Source organism: Lepidochelys olivacea (genome assembly GCF_965140295.1).
Source record: "Lepidochelys olivacea isolate rLepOli2 genome assembly, chromosome: 6".
Taxonomy (NCBI): Eukaryota; Metazoa; Chordata; order Testudines; family Cheloniidae; genus Lepidochelys; species Lepidochelys olivacea.
The window spans coordinates 47,615,397-47,630,555 of record NC_140416.1 but is presented as its reverse complement, the minus strand read 5'-3'; the positions used below and the strand labels follow the sequence as shown (position 1 = coordinate 47,630,555).

At 40.7% G+C, this 15,159-nt stretch overlaps 2 protein-coding genes across 2 annotated transcripts in view; one reads left to right on the top strand and one right to left on the bottom strand.

The window, feature by feature from the left end:
• APIP (APAF1 interacting protein) overlaps positions 1–7,920 on the top strand; it is a 94,591-nt gene extending 86,671 nt beyond the window's left edge. The window contains exons 8-9 of the transcript XR_014711977.1: positions 2,259–2,329; positions 6,696–7,920. The gene's annotated coding sequence lies outside the window, so the exon portion shown is untranslated. The remainder of the gene's footprint in view (positions 1–2,258; positions 2,330–6,695) is intronic.
• A 4,382-nt stretch (positions 7,921–12,302) lies between these two features.
• EHF (ETS homologous factor) overlaps positions 12,303–15,159 on the bottom strand; it is a 35,658-nt gene continuing 32,801 nt past the window's right edge. Inside the window, exon 9 of the mRNA XM_084630474.1 lies at positions 12,303–14,592. Within this exon, the coding sequence (XP_084486600.1) occupies positions 14,493–14,592 (100 nt within the window). The 3' untranslated portion in view covers positions 12,303–14,492. The remainder of the gene's footprint in view (positions 14,593–15,159) is intronic.

The following is a 15,159-nucleotide window of genomic DNA, read 5'->3' as shown; positions in this document are numbered from 1 at the left end:
CCAGTTTTGGGATGTGGATAAATTGGAGAGAGTCCAGCGAAGGGCAACAAAAATGATTAGGGGTCTGGAACACATGACTTATGAGGAGAGGCTGAGGGAACTGGGATTGTTTAGTCTACGGAAGAGAAGAATGAGGGGGGATTTGATAGCTGCTTTCAACTACCTGAGAGGTGGTTCCAGAGAGGATGGTTCTAGACTATTCTCAGTGGTAGAAGAGGACAGGACAAGGAGTAATGGTCTCAAGTTGCAGTGGGGGAGGTTTAGATTGGATATTAGGAAAAACTTTTTCACTAGGAGGGTGGTGAAACACTGGAATGCGTTACCTAGAGAGGTGGTAGAATCTCCTTCCTTAGAAGTTTTTAAGGTCAGGGCTTGACAAAGCCCTGGGTGGGATGATTTAATTGGGGATTGGTCCTGCTTTTGAGAGGGGGTTGGACTAGATGACCTCCTGAGGTCCCTTCCAACCCTGATATTCTATGATTCTATGCTGCATATATAGGGCTAGACCAAAAGGGGTTGTTGAGCAAGGGGTTGTTTGTAGCTGCTGGATCTCAAAAGGAGCCCTGTGAAGAAACTGAGTCTGAGTGATATTTCCTTCCCTGTTCCTCTTTTCTCCTGGAAAGAAGTAACTTACTGTATCTCTCAAAAGAGGGCAGCTCACTTCCCCATTTCCACTGACCCTGCTCCATTTGCCAGTCAGGCATTGGGAGGGACACAATGAAGGCTCATCACCTTTTCTTGCCCTTCAGTCTCTCCACTGGTTTGTAGGAGGGAGCCTGTAGAGACGATGACCTGACACTGTGCACCACTCCTGGACCCTATTTGGCCAAAGAGGAGATGTGGGAAGACTGACTCTTCCTCACTTCTTTGTATGAATAAGACCAGGGGACAATCTAGCCCATAGGAATTAGATATCACCTTTGCACCTCTTTCATGCCTGTGAAACCTCAGTAAACTTGCACTAATTGGTAAAGGGCCTGATGCTGCAGTTTACTTACTGTGGTGGACCATATTACCCCTTTAAGGGACATCTTATGGCCAAAACAGCCTGGGTGCAATGAAGGTGCACCCAGCCCCTGTCTGGAAAAGGAAGCTGAGCAAGAAGGGACTAGAGGCCATGCTGGCTGCTATGGGTTGCAGGCCCTAGGACACTAGTCTGGCCTGAGTCTTAAAAACTGTTTTCTGATTATAATTTGATTGGTTTGACTCAAGGCTCTGAGGCAGGGACCTTATGAACTAGATTAAGCTGCTCCTTCCCTGACCTGATGCTTAAGGGAAAGGGAGAAAACCTGTCTGCCTCCTAGAACAATTAGAGAACTAGGAACTCTGTTGGCTGGGGTTGATTTGGACGCCTTCTTAAAGGGGACTGTTTGTTTGTTTTCTGTTAGTTTGGTTTTGGCCTCCCGTCTTCAGATCTGTAAACTCAGACAAAACTCTCATTGACTTCAAAGTGTGCTGGATTCACACAGCTATTCTACCCACTTGTCCTGGTATGTGTGTGTGGTGATGGTGGGTGGGTTGTGAAGCTCACTGTGAGATATCTCATGAAAAAAATAACCTGTTAGAAGAGGTTACAAGATGTTGGGTCAGAATCTGAACTTAGGCTAGTCACAGGAGTTACTCTGGATTGGCACATGTGTGACTACCCGTAGAATTTAGCTTAGGAAAATGACAATTGAAGACCAATGGTAACAGGTTACCAGAACATACATAGCAAAGTGTTACACAGGGAGAAGATGGTCGTTGTAATGTGGAAAGAAGTGGCAGTAGCATTCACTAGGTAACAGGAATAGAGCAAGAAGGTATAATTTTAAGCTAAAGAAAGGGATAGTTTGATTAAATACTGTAAAACATAAACCTCTAAGTGTAATCGGACAATAAAACAAGCTGCTAAGGGAAGCTGTTTAATCCCCATCACTGCAAAGATGCAAGGCTAGACTTGACAGTTGGGATGCTTTGAGAAGAATGAAATCAAGCCTACTGTGCAGCCAGCAGGAGGGGTAAACAGTCACCTTCACTTTCCTTTTCACTTCATCTTGACATTCAATGACATGCATATGCTTTAGAGCAGTTAAATAGTGCCTTTCTCATGTTCATTCCTGATTGCATGAATTATGTTTACATTAGGGGCTTTATTTTGACAGCAACAGTGTAGAACTAAATGGCTGCGCAGATATCTAAAAATTGCATAGTAGTTAATTTGGACATCAATTATATTATATACTATACTGACTGAATTTTTTCTGTCCTCTCTTTAGTCACTGAAGCAAAAGGAGAGAGAGAGACAGCAAAAGTAAAAGGATAAACAGAAGAAAACACACAAGCAAGGGTAAGAAGCCAATACTAGAATCTCATCTGGTGTCAGTCAAGCAAATTTTTCTCACATTACCTGAACACACAAACAATTTCAGATTAACTCTGATGAACATTTTTTCAAATACTAAGTAAACAAAAATGTGTGGTGATTGGTGTCTGTACTAAATATGTGTCTCTGTCTATATATAGGATGGCTTCTATGTTTTCATAAATCCACCTACTTTGACTATGAAAATTTACCCTGTGGATAGCAGCAGCAAGATGTTCTAGTAAATAAGAGATTATGGGCTGGATCCTGCTCCCACTGAAGTCAGTGGCAAAACTCTTATTGATGGCAATGGTTTTAGATCAGGCACCAAGAACATTACACACACAATGAATCCAGTGTCTCTTTCCAGAAAGAGAAGTCATTGTTCTGTGCAAACCACTGTCTAGGGAACTGCAAAGTAGGGACTCAACAAGATACACAGTTATTGTTACCCACAGAGGAAATGCTGCCTCCATGGAGTTAAAATAAGTATTCGGCACTAACACCATTTCTAGATGCCATGATTTCCACATTAATGGGATGAGGAGTCTGGTGGCAACTTAAAGATTAACAGATTTATTTGGGCATAAACTTTCGTGGGTAAAAAACCCACTTCTTCTGATGCACGAAGAAGTGGGTTTTTTACCCATGAAAGCTTAAGCCCAAATAAATCTGTTAGTCTTTAAGGTGCCACCAGTCTGTATCCACAAAAACAGCAAGGAGTCTAACATGGCTACCCCTCTGATAATTAATAGGATGAAATCTCCAGGTTTTACACTACACTAACATAGCAAAAAGAGAGGTTTTTCTTCTAGCTGGTTCCTTTCTTGCATTCAGCACTACAATATGTAGACTGTAATCAGTCAGTGCACAGGAAAAAATCTGCAACATTTTCAAAATCTAAGAACCCTTTCCCTGACAAGGCAGACAGCTGTGTATGAAACCGGTGAATTACTGCCAGTGTTGGTTATCAACACCCAAGATTCAATAAAGGATTCCAGTGACTCACCGAAGTTCCCATTTTAATAAGCTGATTAGCCAGTTGCCTTAAAACATGACATAAATGTGAGGGGAAATTGTCTTTGATATAACCTAGATGTTATGAGTGTTGCGATTATCCATTCTGCTCGTGGTTTCTTTGCTTTTTCAAGCAAGCTCTTTGATAGATGAGGGACTAGAGATTGTTGTCAAGTGGGTTGACCACAGGCCAATTCAGAAAACCAGAAAATCAAGTGAACATGTTCATTCATGACCATATATTGTAGAGATGGGAAAAACCTATCATATCTAGTCTGTTACTCTGCTAGTGCGAGATTGTTACTTACACTATATTTGCTAGTGCTTTTTCCAACCTGATTTTCAGAGGTGCTTAGTAATCACAGCTCCCATTGACCTTAGTGGAATCTGCAATTGCCTATTTGTCTCTAATAATGGGGTCTCCTTTACTTTTCTTGGCAATTCTCAGACTTTAAGACCTAGTGTGCAACATCTAAAACTCATAACCTAGGCATACCACCCCCGTAATTTCAATTCTTGCAGTTATAATGGCTGATAATATAGCAGGGATCTGTAACCTTTGGCACACTAGCAGCGGTTCACCATTCCAGGCCAATGGGGGCTGCGGGAAGCGGTGGCCAGCACATCCCTTGGCCTGCATCGCTTCCCGCAGCCCCCATTAGCCTGGAATGATGAACTGCGGCAAGTGGGAGCTGCGATCGGCCGAACCTGTGGACGCTGCAGGTAAACAAACTGTCCTGGCCCGCCAGCAGATTTTCCTGATGGGCCGCGTGCCAAAGGTTGCCAATCCCTGGAATATAGTGTAAACCAGCCTGCGTGCAATATGATTGTAGCCCATGTACCACCAGCAGTACACCTACCAGAATTTGAGAAGAGCTGATATAATAGATTTCACTCTCTGGAAGTCATTCCCAATATTCACCCTTCATCGTTTTCCTTGCCTTAATTTAATCTCCATACTCCTATTTGTACCTGTTGGAAACACCCTAAATAAAGCCTTTCCCTTTTTGATGTTTTACACACCTCAGACACATGTGGGCAGATATCCCCTTACGTGTTGTATTGCCAACCTTACATGTAGTTGGCTGTACATAGTCATAATACACTTCCAGACAATATAGATAGTTGACACACTATCTCCTTGAAACTGGTCTTATCTGGTGGCCTTCTTGCCAACATCAACAGAGAGACTAAGGTGCAAATGACTCCATGACCTAGAAGCACTACATGGGTAGGGAAATTTTACAGTGCCCACCCTTGCTATCTCTCTTTTAAGACTAAACAGAGGAAACCTCCTGCATTCCATACTGCCAATCTTCTTTTGTAACCAATTCCCCTTGAAAGCATCATCTAAATCACCAGAAAAGAGATGGGAAAGGGTAGCAATTAGCCTCACTGGGGTGCTTGCCTGCTGCTGAACATTCCATGTGTATCTGGGTAGAATGCACTTTCCTATCAGCTACATCAATTTCAGATTTCAATCTGGATGTACTGTAATGTTTTATGCATGAATTCTGAAATAATCTGGCATGACTAACAGGCTAATCATCTGGATTTGTAATTGTTTTGTGTAGTAAGATTATTCCAATATGTTGAACTCAGGTTTTGCATGAGAACATTGATATCAGACAGATGTAATTGCCTCTGATTGGTGATGCATGGCATCTTCCAAATGTGCACAAGGAAAGAAGAGGATTATTTGGAGACAGAGATGATAATGGATCCCTAGAAAGATACTTGAAGGCTGAGAGATTGCCTCACATCTCTGTTAGAGCAGAATTTATGTACTACTAAAACAGGAAATCATGAACTGACCAGATTCATAACACTTGGCCGAGGCTGTTTAGCTGTAACACTGGGATTTGAAATTCAAAGACATTTTTTCCCCTTTCCAAAATAATAGAACTTTCTGTTTATGGCTTTATATGAAAAGGAAGGGTTTGGGAGAGTATAAATAACACAGTCTGCAGTGTATGTGTGATGGCATGACCATCATCTTGTTCCTTCTAGCACTTTGATATTGGTTTTTGGGGGTAATTGAAAATAGAGCATGCACTCCACAGGTGTCTCGTCTCTTCATATGCAGGAGACAAGTAATGGATTCTTAACAGAGGTAGGACAAAAACAGAACCTTTTGTCCAATCATCCCTTTACTCCAAACTTTATCTGAACAGCCTCAGGTTTTGGTTATGGTTTGTAAACCTAAACCTGCCTAATGAGGTGTTCAAATTCAAAGCCCAAACCAGACTGCTTTGCCCCTTGCAGAGCTAGAATAAAACTAAAAGGCTAGATTGTGCCTAGCCCCTGAAAGGTGACACAAGGGGTTAGCTGCAGAGGGCAAGCAACAGTCCTTGAAAGCAACTGCTTTCTTTGCAAGAACTGCTAGGGTTCCTACCCACCCCAAAGGAGGAAGGAAGTAGTGTGAAGAAGTGGAGTCAGGGTTTGACACACCCCTACGCTAACCAGTAAAGTGGCAAAGCTTGTGGGGGAGTGCACACTGCAGAACTCCAGCTGCAGCATTGTGTTTCATGTTCCCCCAGTGTAGGGTTATGTCTTTAAAGGTACAATAGTGCCTCATCCTGCCTGGAGGAATCACCGCCATAGATGCAAGAACAGTCCAGATTCCATGGCCTCATTATGCCCGTGACGTCTCTGCTGAGCTAGTCAAGGAGTGCCAACTGTGGTAGTGTTCTTTGTGGATTGGGCTCTTCTCCACAGGAAACTGGACCGAGACAACAAAACTCATTTCACAGCATATTAGAAGTCGTGGGCAAGATTCTAGCTGGCACTTCTAAAAGGTGCAGCACCAAACTTGCAGCTCAGGAGGAGGGGGGAGTCTATGGTGGCTTTTAGCTACCTTTGTGCCCTTCAGATCCCGAGGTGCTCCAAGGGCTGGAGAAGCCCTCACCCTAACTTAGGCAGCTCTGGGAGCCTAAATTACAGCATCCTCCTGAGCCTACCCTATGAGCCACAGCACTGCTTGATGCAGTCATGCCTTTGGCATGCCCCTTCCACTCCCAGCCCTGCCCCTGTTACACCCCCTACACCAAGGCTTGCAAAGTGAGGATGGCTGTCTTCCTCAGTGCTGATGTTGGAGGATTCCTCTCATAGCCAGAATTAGGGCTTTTAGAACCCTTTTATACTGCTCCCGCCCTTTTACACAGCATAAAGGGGCTGGAGCAAGTATCTCACCCCATATGTGGAAATGGAAAGATAAGGGATTGATGATGGATAAGTGCATCAAGAGAGGCAAGATGCAGAACTGCATCAAGATGGTTATGAGGCTCCATTGTCATGCTGGGAAAAAAATAAGATGTATCTTACAATTTCCCAGCTGTGGAGGCTCCTCGGAGGAAACAGGACAAGCAGCCCCTACCAGGTTCTGAGTTTGGTGTCATCCAGTCTTCGCCCTCTGAGGTAAATTGAGCCTATATGCTCCGGTGCTTAGTGGGCCTGGTCTCTATTCCCAGCTTTGCCACTGTCCCTTCGGTAAGTTGTGTTTCACCTCCCTGTGCCCTTGTTTCCACATCTGTAAAATGGGATAATGATACCTACCTTCCTCTGTAAATCACCTGAGATCTATGAGTGTTGAGTTTCAGAAGTAATACAAAAAACTGAGGAACCAACAGAATGGGTAAGCTCCCTAGTCATTATGGAGAAAAGTAACGGCCAGCTATGCATATGCTTAGATACCAGAGAACTCAAAACGGCTATAAAAAAAGAGAATATTTCAAACTACCAGCCAGAGAAGAAATTATGGCTCAATTTGCAAATGCTCGCTATTTCAGTAAATTGGATGCATCCTCAGGCTTTTGGCAGCTAAAATTAGCTGAAGAAAGCTCAAAGTTTAATACCCCATTTGGAAGACACAGATTCTTACTGTGACATTCTGTGCCTTGGGGGAGCGTACTGTAACCCCCATATTCCTCATTTTCAAATAATCGTGATCTTACATATAAAGCATGCCTTGTAAGGTATCAGGGGAAAGGTCATGATCTGCTGAAAGTCATTTCTCTATCCATATATGTATATCATTAATGCATATGAAAGTATGAGAATTGTGTTCTATGGTGGTCACAAAAACATGCTGTAAATTGGGGAATCAGCCACATATTAGCTCCCCAGAGGCAATAGCAAGGAAAGTAACCAACATCTGGGTGTCAACCCATCAACAGCCATTGTCCAGCAAGGGAGCTACAATGCGATGACTCACCTGAATGAGGCCACACCAGGGGAATTGCTCAACCTTGCTTGGAGAGACTAAGCAATGCCCCCCAGACATGCCTGGACTTGTGTTCTACAAGCACATGGACTGAGAGTATAAAACAGGCAGAGTGGACACATACTGGGCCCTTCTCCTGCCCCCACCTCTGCTGCAAGCAACCAGGACACTGAGAAGAAAAGACTCCAACACAGGAGATTGGCCTGGGTTTAAGGAACAAACCTGTATATTAAGGACTGCAATATCCAGTGAGGTGAGAAAAACTGCTTAATCTAGTTGCTGCCCAGTCTAATAGGGTTGAGAGTTTAGACTGCATGCTTATATTTTATTTTATTTTATTTTGGTAACCACTCTGACTTGTTATGCTTTGACTTATAATCACTTAAAATCTATCTTTATAGTTAATAAATCTGTTTGTTTATTCTCCCTGACGCAGTGTGTTTGATTTGAAGCAGGTCAGAGGCTCTCCTTGGGATAACAAGCCTGGTACATATAAATTTCTTTGTTAAATTGATGAACTCATATTAGCTTGCAGCGTCCAGCAGGCATAACTGGACACTGCAAGATGGAGGTTCTAGGGTTGTGTCTGGGACCGGAGATATTGGCTAGTGTCATTCGCTTGTAAGTAGCTGGGAGCAGCTTACATGCCAGAGGCTGTGCGTGAACAGCCAGGGAGTGGGGGTTTTCACAGCCGAGCAGGGTAAGGCTGGCTCCCAGAGTCAAGGATTGGAGTGGCCTAGCAGATCACCAATCCAGATAACACCACAGGGGAACGTCACACTTATGCTTACCCTTTGGCATAGCTTCAGCACCAGAAGTGTACCGCAAAACCATACGTATGATGCATGAACATATTAATGGTGTTGACACCTCAATAGATGACATCATCATCTGGGGCTCAATGAAAGAGGAGCATGGTCATAGACCTTGGGAAGTCCTGTGTGCAACTAAAGCTGCAAACATCAAACTAAATAGGGAGAAATGTGTGTTAGGGGTTACAGAACTGACTTTTGTTGTGGACATTATTTCCAATGAAGGTGTAAAACCTGATAAGAGGAATATTTTGCCCTTTAAATGATGCCATGTCCCCAGTCCAAGACTGATGTTCAACAATTCCTGGTAATGGTTAATTACCTTGGAAAATTCATATCTAATCTATCTACCAAAGCAGCAGCTTTCAAAAAGCTGCTAGAGAATAAAAATGAATGGTATTGGGGTACAGAACAGGAGAAATCATGGGAGGGTTTAAAACAGCAACTATTAGAGCTAGTGTTGAAGTTTTATGTACCAGGAAGGCCTATTATAATCTTAGGAGATGCTTCACCGTCTTGTTTAGGTGCAGTGATTTTACAGAAGAATGAAGATTGTTGTCAGCCAGTGGCATATGCATCCAAATCACTGACTGAGGCAGAAACCAGATACACACAGATTGAGAAAGAGCTTTTAGGAATATTGTTTGCCTGGGAGATTCAAACAGTATATTTATGGCCAGACAGTGGAAGTTGAAAGAGACCACAAGCCCCTGATAGCGTTATTTAGGAAACTGCTAAACAACTGTATCTTAAGGATTCAAAGAATGATGATAAAGTTGCAAAAGTATGATTTGGTTGTGACCTACACACCCGGTAAATTCATATTCATTGCAGATATTCTTTCCAGAGCAGGGGCTCTCACAAAACTAGAGAAGACTTTAGAGACAGAGATGCAAGCCTATGTAGATCTGATTATGAAGTCTATTCCCGTAGCTAACAGGAAACTGCAACAAATAAGAAAGGTAATGGAGAAAGATGAATCATTGGGGATCCTTAAAGAAGTGATAATTAAAGGGTGGCCTGAAGAAATAAGCAGTTGCTCTCCAAGTATAAGAGACTATTGGAAATGCAGACATGAACTTATTGTGATAGATGGGGTAATTTTTCAAGGGAAATAAGGTTTTTATTCCAATGAGCCTCTGAAAAGAAATGCTATGGAAGATCCACAAGAATCATTTAGGAATTGAGAAGTGCAAACAACAAGCATGAGAGGTGCTGTATTGGCTGTGGATCAATCATGACATCACTAATGTGGTAGGAAAGTGCTTTTCCTGCTTGAAATACAAGTTTTACATATTCTTGCAGCAATCACAGTTATTAAATGGAAAAATAATATGAGGAAAGTATTTAATATGTTTTAGTTGTCTTGATTCAGCAAAGTATGTATGCTTAATGTTAAGGACATGCTTATGAGTAATCTCATCCTTATTCAGCCAAGCACTTAAGCATTTTGCAAAATCCTAATGACACATAAAGTTAACCATATGCTTAAGATCTGTACTGAACTGGGGCCTGAGTGAAGTTTAGCAGCTGAACACAAGGAGAAGCAGTCCAATGTAAGCAACTGGCTTTCCTCAGATCAGCAGCAAGTGCTCCAGAGATTAGTATGGGATATGGACCACAGTTTGAAAACATATGACTTAATAAAGAATGCACTATTGTAGGTGGAGCCATCATCTTTGTAAATTTCAGATACTGAATATATCACTTCTTTCACTGTTAGTGGGAAATTTTGTCTTATTTTTACTTATTCTCAAAGTTTAAAAAGCACTGAAATAAACATTCATCTGCAAACTTGTTTCAGTTTTTTTATTTGATAACATCCATTTAACATAGAAAGTGTTTAGAACTGTGTGGCACTTCTATGCTACATATAATATGAATAGAAACACCAAAATACCTGATAACATCTATTTTTCCATATTTAAACACTGAAGATGGAGTGAAAGGGAAGCTGAGATTATGCAATTTGATGAAGAGAGAGATGAAAATTTAACTAAGCATTTTCATGTCTATATATTTCACCAACATACATACAGCTCTCAGGATGTTTCTTTAAGAAACTTGCTCTACTTATCTACAGAAAATATATCCTAAGAGTGATTGTTGATGTTAACACCACTTTTGACATTACTGATTTGCATGTAGCTATATAAATATAGTATAATTACTTTTTCCTATAGAGTTTTGTACATATGAAAAATTATGATACAATAAAAATCTATACATATGGTGTTAGCAGTTCTGCTGCTGCTGCTAACCTAAAATATACATCTTTTTAAAAAGTGACTGCTCAGCTCTTTGCAATACAAAGTAAAAAGAGCAATCTCAGAAATGCTTTTTCTTTAAATAGCAATTTATATAAACATTCATATCTTCATTATCTCGCTTTGGGTAGGACTGGTTAAAATGGTTCACCTTTGCGTGGTTGCATTTGTACATGGCAGGAATCAGTCTTAAGAAATCCACTTTATCTGTGTTAGGCAAAGGCTGACATTTGTAAAACAGCAAATGTCAGATGGCTTCCTTTCTAAATCTGTGCAGTTGCAAAGTCAAATGACAAGTTTCCACTCTCAAATGACAAGTTGAACAGTGGAAAATTTTGCTTGCATGATTCTCACCTATTGGTAAAAATTCCAATGGAGGACTAGATTGCAGCTCAGGAGAAATCGCTCCCTAAATTTTATACAATACACCTCCAAGCAAAGGTCAGCTTTTTAAAATATTTGTTTTATTTTAATAGTTCATGTGTTTTGCTATATAGAACCCTAAAGACTCCCCAGATAGGTTTAGCTGCTGCTAAATAATAAATTCAGTGCCATGGAAGGGGTGACAAATGTATATTGCAATCTCATTGTTGTTTCCCTTGAGGTCTGGTGCAAAGCAGCATTACTCCAGGATATTATTACATTCGGTTGCCATGAGATCTATGTTAACCTGAGGCAGAGAACAATAATTATATTGCTACCAACACCTTACCTACCACTTCTTTATGCCTCCAAAATGAATGAAATCCTGACCCCCCCATCAAAGGCAATAGTAATTATACCGTTGACTTCAGTGTGGTCAGGTTTTCACCCAAAGTGTCTCTTGTCTAAAGATTGCATTGGAGACATGGAGGACAAAAAGCATGAAGGAGATGTCAGAAAGTAACATTGAAGGTTTCTGGCACATGCATTTTATACACTGAAGGTATCATTCTGATTTGATAGCCTAGTATCTATAGCTATTCAGACCACATATGATGATAAAAAGGACAGAATGCAACCAATCAAGCTAAAAAACAAAGAGGAAATGAATGAACTGAGCAAAAGCAAACAATGCTAGGAGAAATGCCCAGTTAGAAAAAAAAATATGTTTAGAAAAAAATTGCTTTGAAGTTTTATGACCCAATTTTGTAAATAAGACGAACTTCTCTCCACCCAACTAATGAAAAGTAAAAATTGCCATGTACAGATAATTGATATTGACAGCTCTGGCATGCACTGTGCAGGAGGTGGTGTAATGGTTTGATGTATCCTGTGCATACAGGTAACAAACTGGGCTCTTGTGTTTTCTGTAGGGTGTTGGTAAGCACATTTTAGTGCCTTTTCTATTGATCCTCCCTTAACTCTGGGTTTCAACTCTATATTCTTTTACAGCCTTCTTCCCTTCAAACTAGAAACCTGCAGAACTAGTACCTCAGGCTCAACCCTGTTGGGTTTCAAGCATGTTTGGATTTGGACCCAATGGATGCCCAGGGAGACAGATATTGCCCGGGCAGATGTAACCTTAATAATTTTCCTGCTATTTTCCCGATAGCTCTTGCTTCTACATTAACATAGCTGTGGTAGCATTCTTGTCTCACTGTTTTTTGTTTTGTTATGTTTTTTTGTACAGCCTCTGACTCTCATCGTTGACCTTTTTTTTTTTTTTTTTGCAATATACCCACCCCTAAAAAAAAGTTAATTAGAATCTATCTCAGTTTCTTACTTCCTCCATCATCATCTCAGATTGGATCCTAACCTCACCCTTTTACAAAATCCTGATCCTCAGCATCCCTTCTGTTTCCAATGCCATGATACAGGGCTGCCTCCACTTTTTTTACTTCCCTGCATTCTGAAATGTTTGATGTGTTAAGGAAGAGATTTTAACCAAGAGCAAATGAGAGCTCGAAGTGCATGCTCATTCCCTGTACGGCATGATTGCCACGAGAGAAGGGTCAAAACTACAAACCCAGACCTGAACTTCCCCAATCTGAATATGATTGGTATGAGCTCGTTTCTAATTATTACAATGTGTAGAGAGAGTTTTTCATCCAACTGAGAATCACAGGAAGAAGTGACAGATATTACAAAAAAGTAGACGCTCCCTTGCTAACAGTGTTTGGGAAATACTGGGTGAAATCATAGAGTAAGTGCAATGGTGCTTTGCATTCCTTGGCAGTGTTCTGGAAGCTCCTTCTCAGGTGAACTTTTGCCTGCCAGAGGGAACAGCGGGCCTTAATTTGAAGAAATTACGACTCCCTCCCTGCACTCATTCACCACCAAGTTAGCTTTTCTGCCTTGCACTGTTCCCACCAGCCCACCCTCAATGCTTGTCTAATCCCTCTCCAGTTTCTCCCATATGCTCTCAAATGTTTTAAACCACCACTGGAAAACATTTTTCTCTATTTCTACTTGGATACGGTAACCTTTGATGCATCTGCAATTTGAACAGTTGTTTCCTTTAAATAAGTTTGCCTGTTAGATGTGTCTTTTTTTTATGGCTTTTGATCCTTGAGGCTATGTCAGCCTAGCAGTCCACCTCAAAGTAGGAAAAAAATCTAGGGCCCTTATCATGGGACATGCTGCGTGCTTGCTGGCATTAATGAAGATAGAGGGCATTCAGCACCAGGCAGGAAGTACTTTAGCACCTTGCAGGATCCAGTCCTAACCAATATAAGAGCTATTATAAGTTCTCCAAAGAAATGCACATAGTCACACAATGCTTTCCCTGCAGTTCACTACTGTTACTATCATAAACTAACTGAAGATAAACCCAGCATCTGAAGTAACTGAAGCAAAGGGAGGCCAGCCGAATGTTAAGATACTCAGAAATTGATAGGAGAGATGGAACACTTGTTATTGGACAACAAAATTACAACCCAGGTGATTATGGAACATTTGCTTCTATAAGTATCTCCACAAGGAACAAACATTTAATAATGGGCTCTCTTGAAAGGGAAAGTATAACAGAATCCAGTGGCTGGAAATTGAAGCTAGACAAATTCAGACTGGAAATAAGGTGTACATTTTTAATAGTGAGTGTAATTAACCACTAGAATAATTTACCAAGGGTTGTGGTGGATTTTCCATCACTGACAATTTTTAAATCAAGATTGGGTATTTCTCTAAAAGATCTGCTCTAAGAATTATTTTGGGGAAGTTTTATGGCCTGTGTTATACAGGAGGTCAGACTAAGTGATCACAATGGTCCCTTCTGGCCTAGGAATCTATTAAAACCACCACATGGCTCAGAGATGCTTACTATGTTATCCACTCAAAGTTCACTTTTTAAGTGTACTAACATGCTCCAGCATGTTCAGCTGTTGTGGGATAGCTACATGAGGCAGATGCTTTTCAGCCTCATGCATGCAGTCGTATGTTACTTCATACTCCACAGGTATCCACAGTTGAAATAATATGATCTGAACTGAACAATCACCCGGGAGTCCTCTTACAAAGATAAGCAACATTGGAAATCATTATTTTTCACAGGCTGCCTTATTTTAAATTATTTTACTCATAAAAATACGTAATGCCCCATGATTCCCCCCTTTATTTGCATGACTCACAGCATTGTCATAAATCACATTACTCCTACACTATATAAAAAAAAAACTTCATAAAATGGGAAAATTAATCACAATCATAGTTACCATATATCACAGAAAACTGTGTACATTTTTTCCCCATACAGGACATACTTCGACTAAAATAATTTTGACACCAATGATAGTGTTCCTTCTTCCTGTTAGAAGTAGTTTTTTTTCCCTCATTTTGGTACATAAATAGAAGGGAATAGTCTTTGAAATATTTACATCCAGAAGATTTTGCTGCTGTTTTTGTTGACATCTTCAATTCTCATTTTCTCTCCAGCCACCGGCATTCTTTCCAAATTTATAGACTAATCTCCGGCCATCCACACGCTCCAGTATTTCTCTTTTGTAATAGTATCTGTCAAAAGAAAAACACAGAAATAGATTTGATACTAGACATTGGAGCTGAGAATAGTCATTAAGGGACACTGTCAACTAAGAAATCACACTTGTAACTGAACATGTTTTACCTACTATTATTACAAATAATATCTAAGGTTATTGTGACTGAAAGAGAATAGAGAAAACATCTTATCTCTTTTTTATTTTACTTCGTTTTAGTTTATACATTTGACTGCACCTTGGTAGACTCTGCCACTTTTCAGAGCACCAGCTCATAGCTTATTCAGTGTTGCCAACTCTTGCAATTGTATTGCAAGTTTCATGATATTTGACATTTCTGTAAAAATGCCAGCTTCTGGAATCCCGTGATCAGGTAAGAATCTCAGCTTTCATTTACAACAAAAAAGAAGTTTCTAGCCCTACTGGGTGTGAAGAAAAGTTTGAAAATGTGAAGATCAAAAGGATCCCATGATTCTTAAGCCAGTCTTATTATTTTGGTGGGCTTGACTTATGTTCAGGTTGGCAATAGTGCTTAGGCATTGCTTAGGCCCAAATTAAACCGTTTGGGTTTAGCAGTGACAAG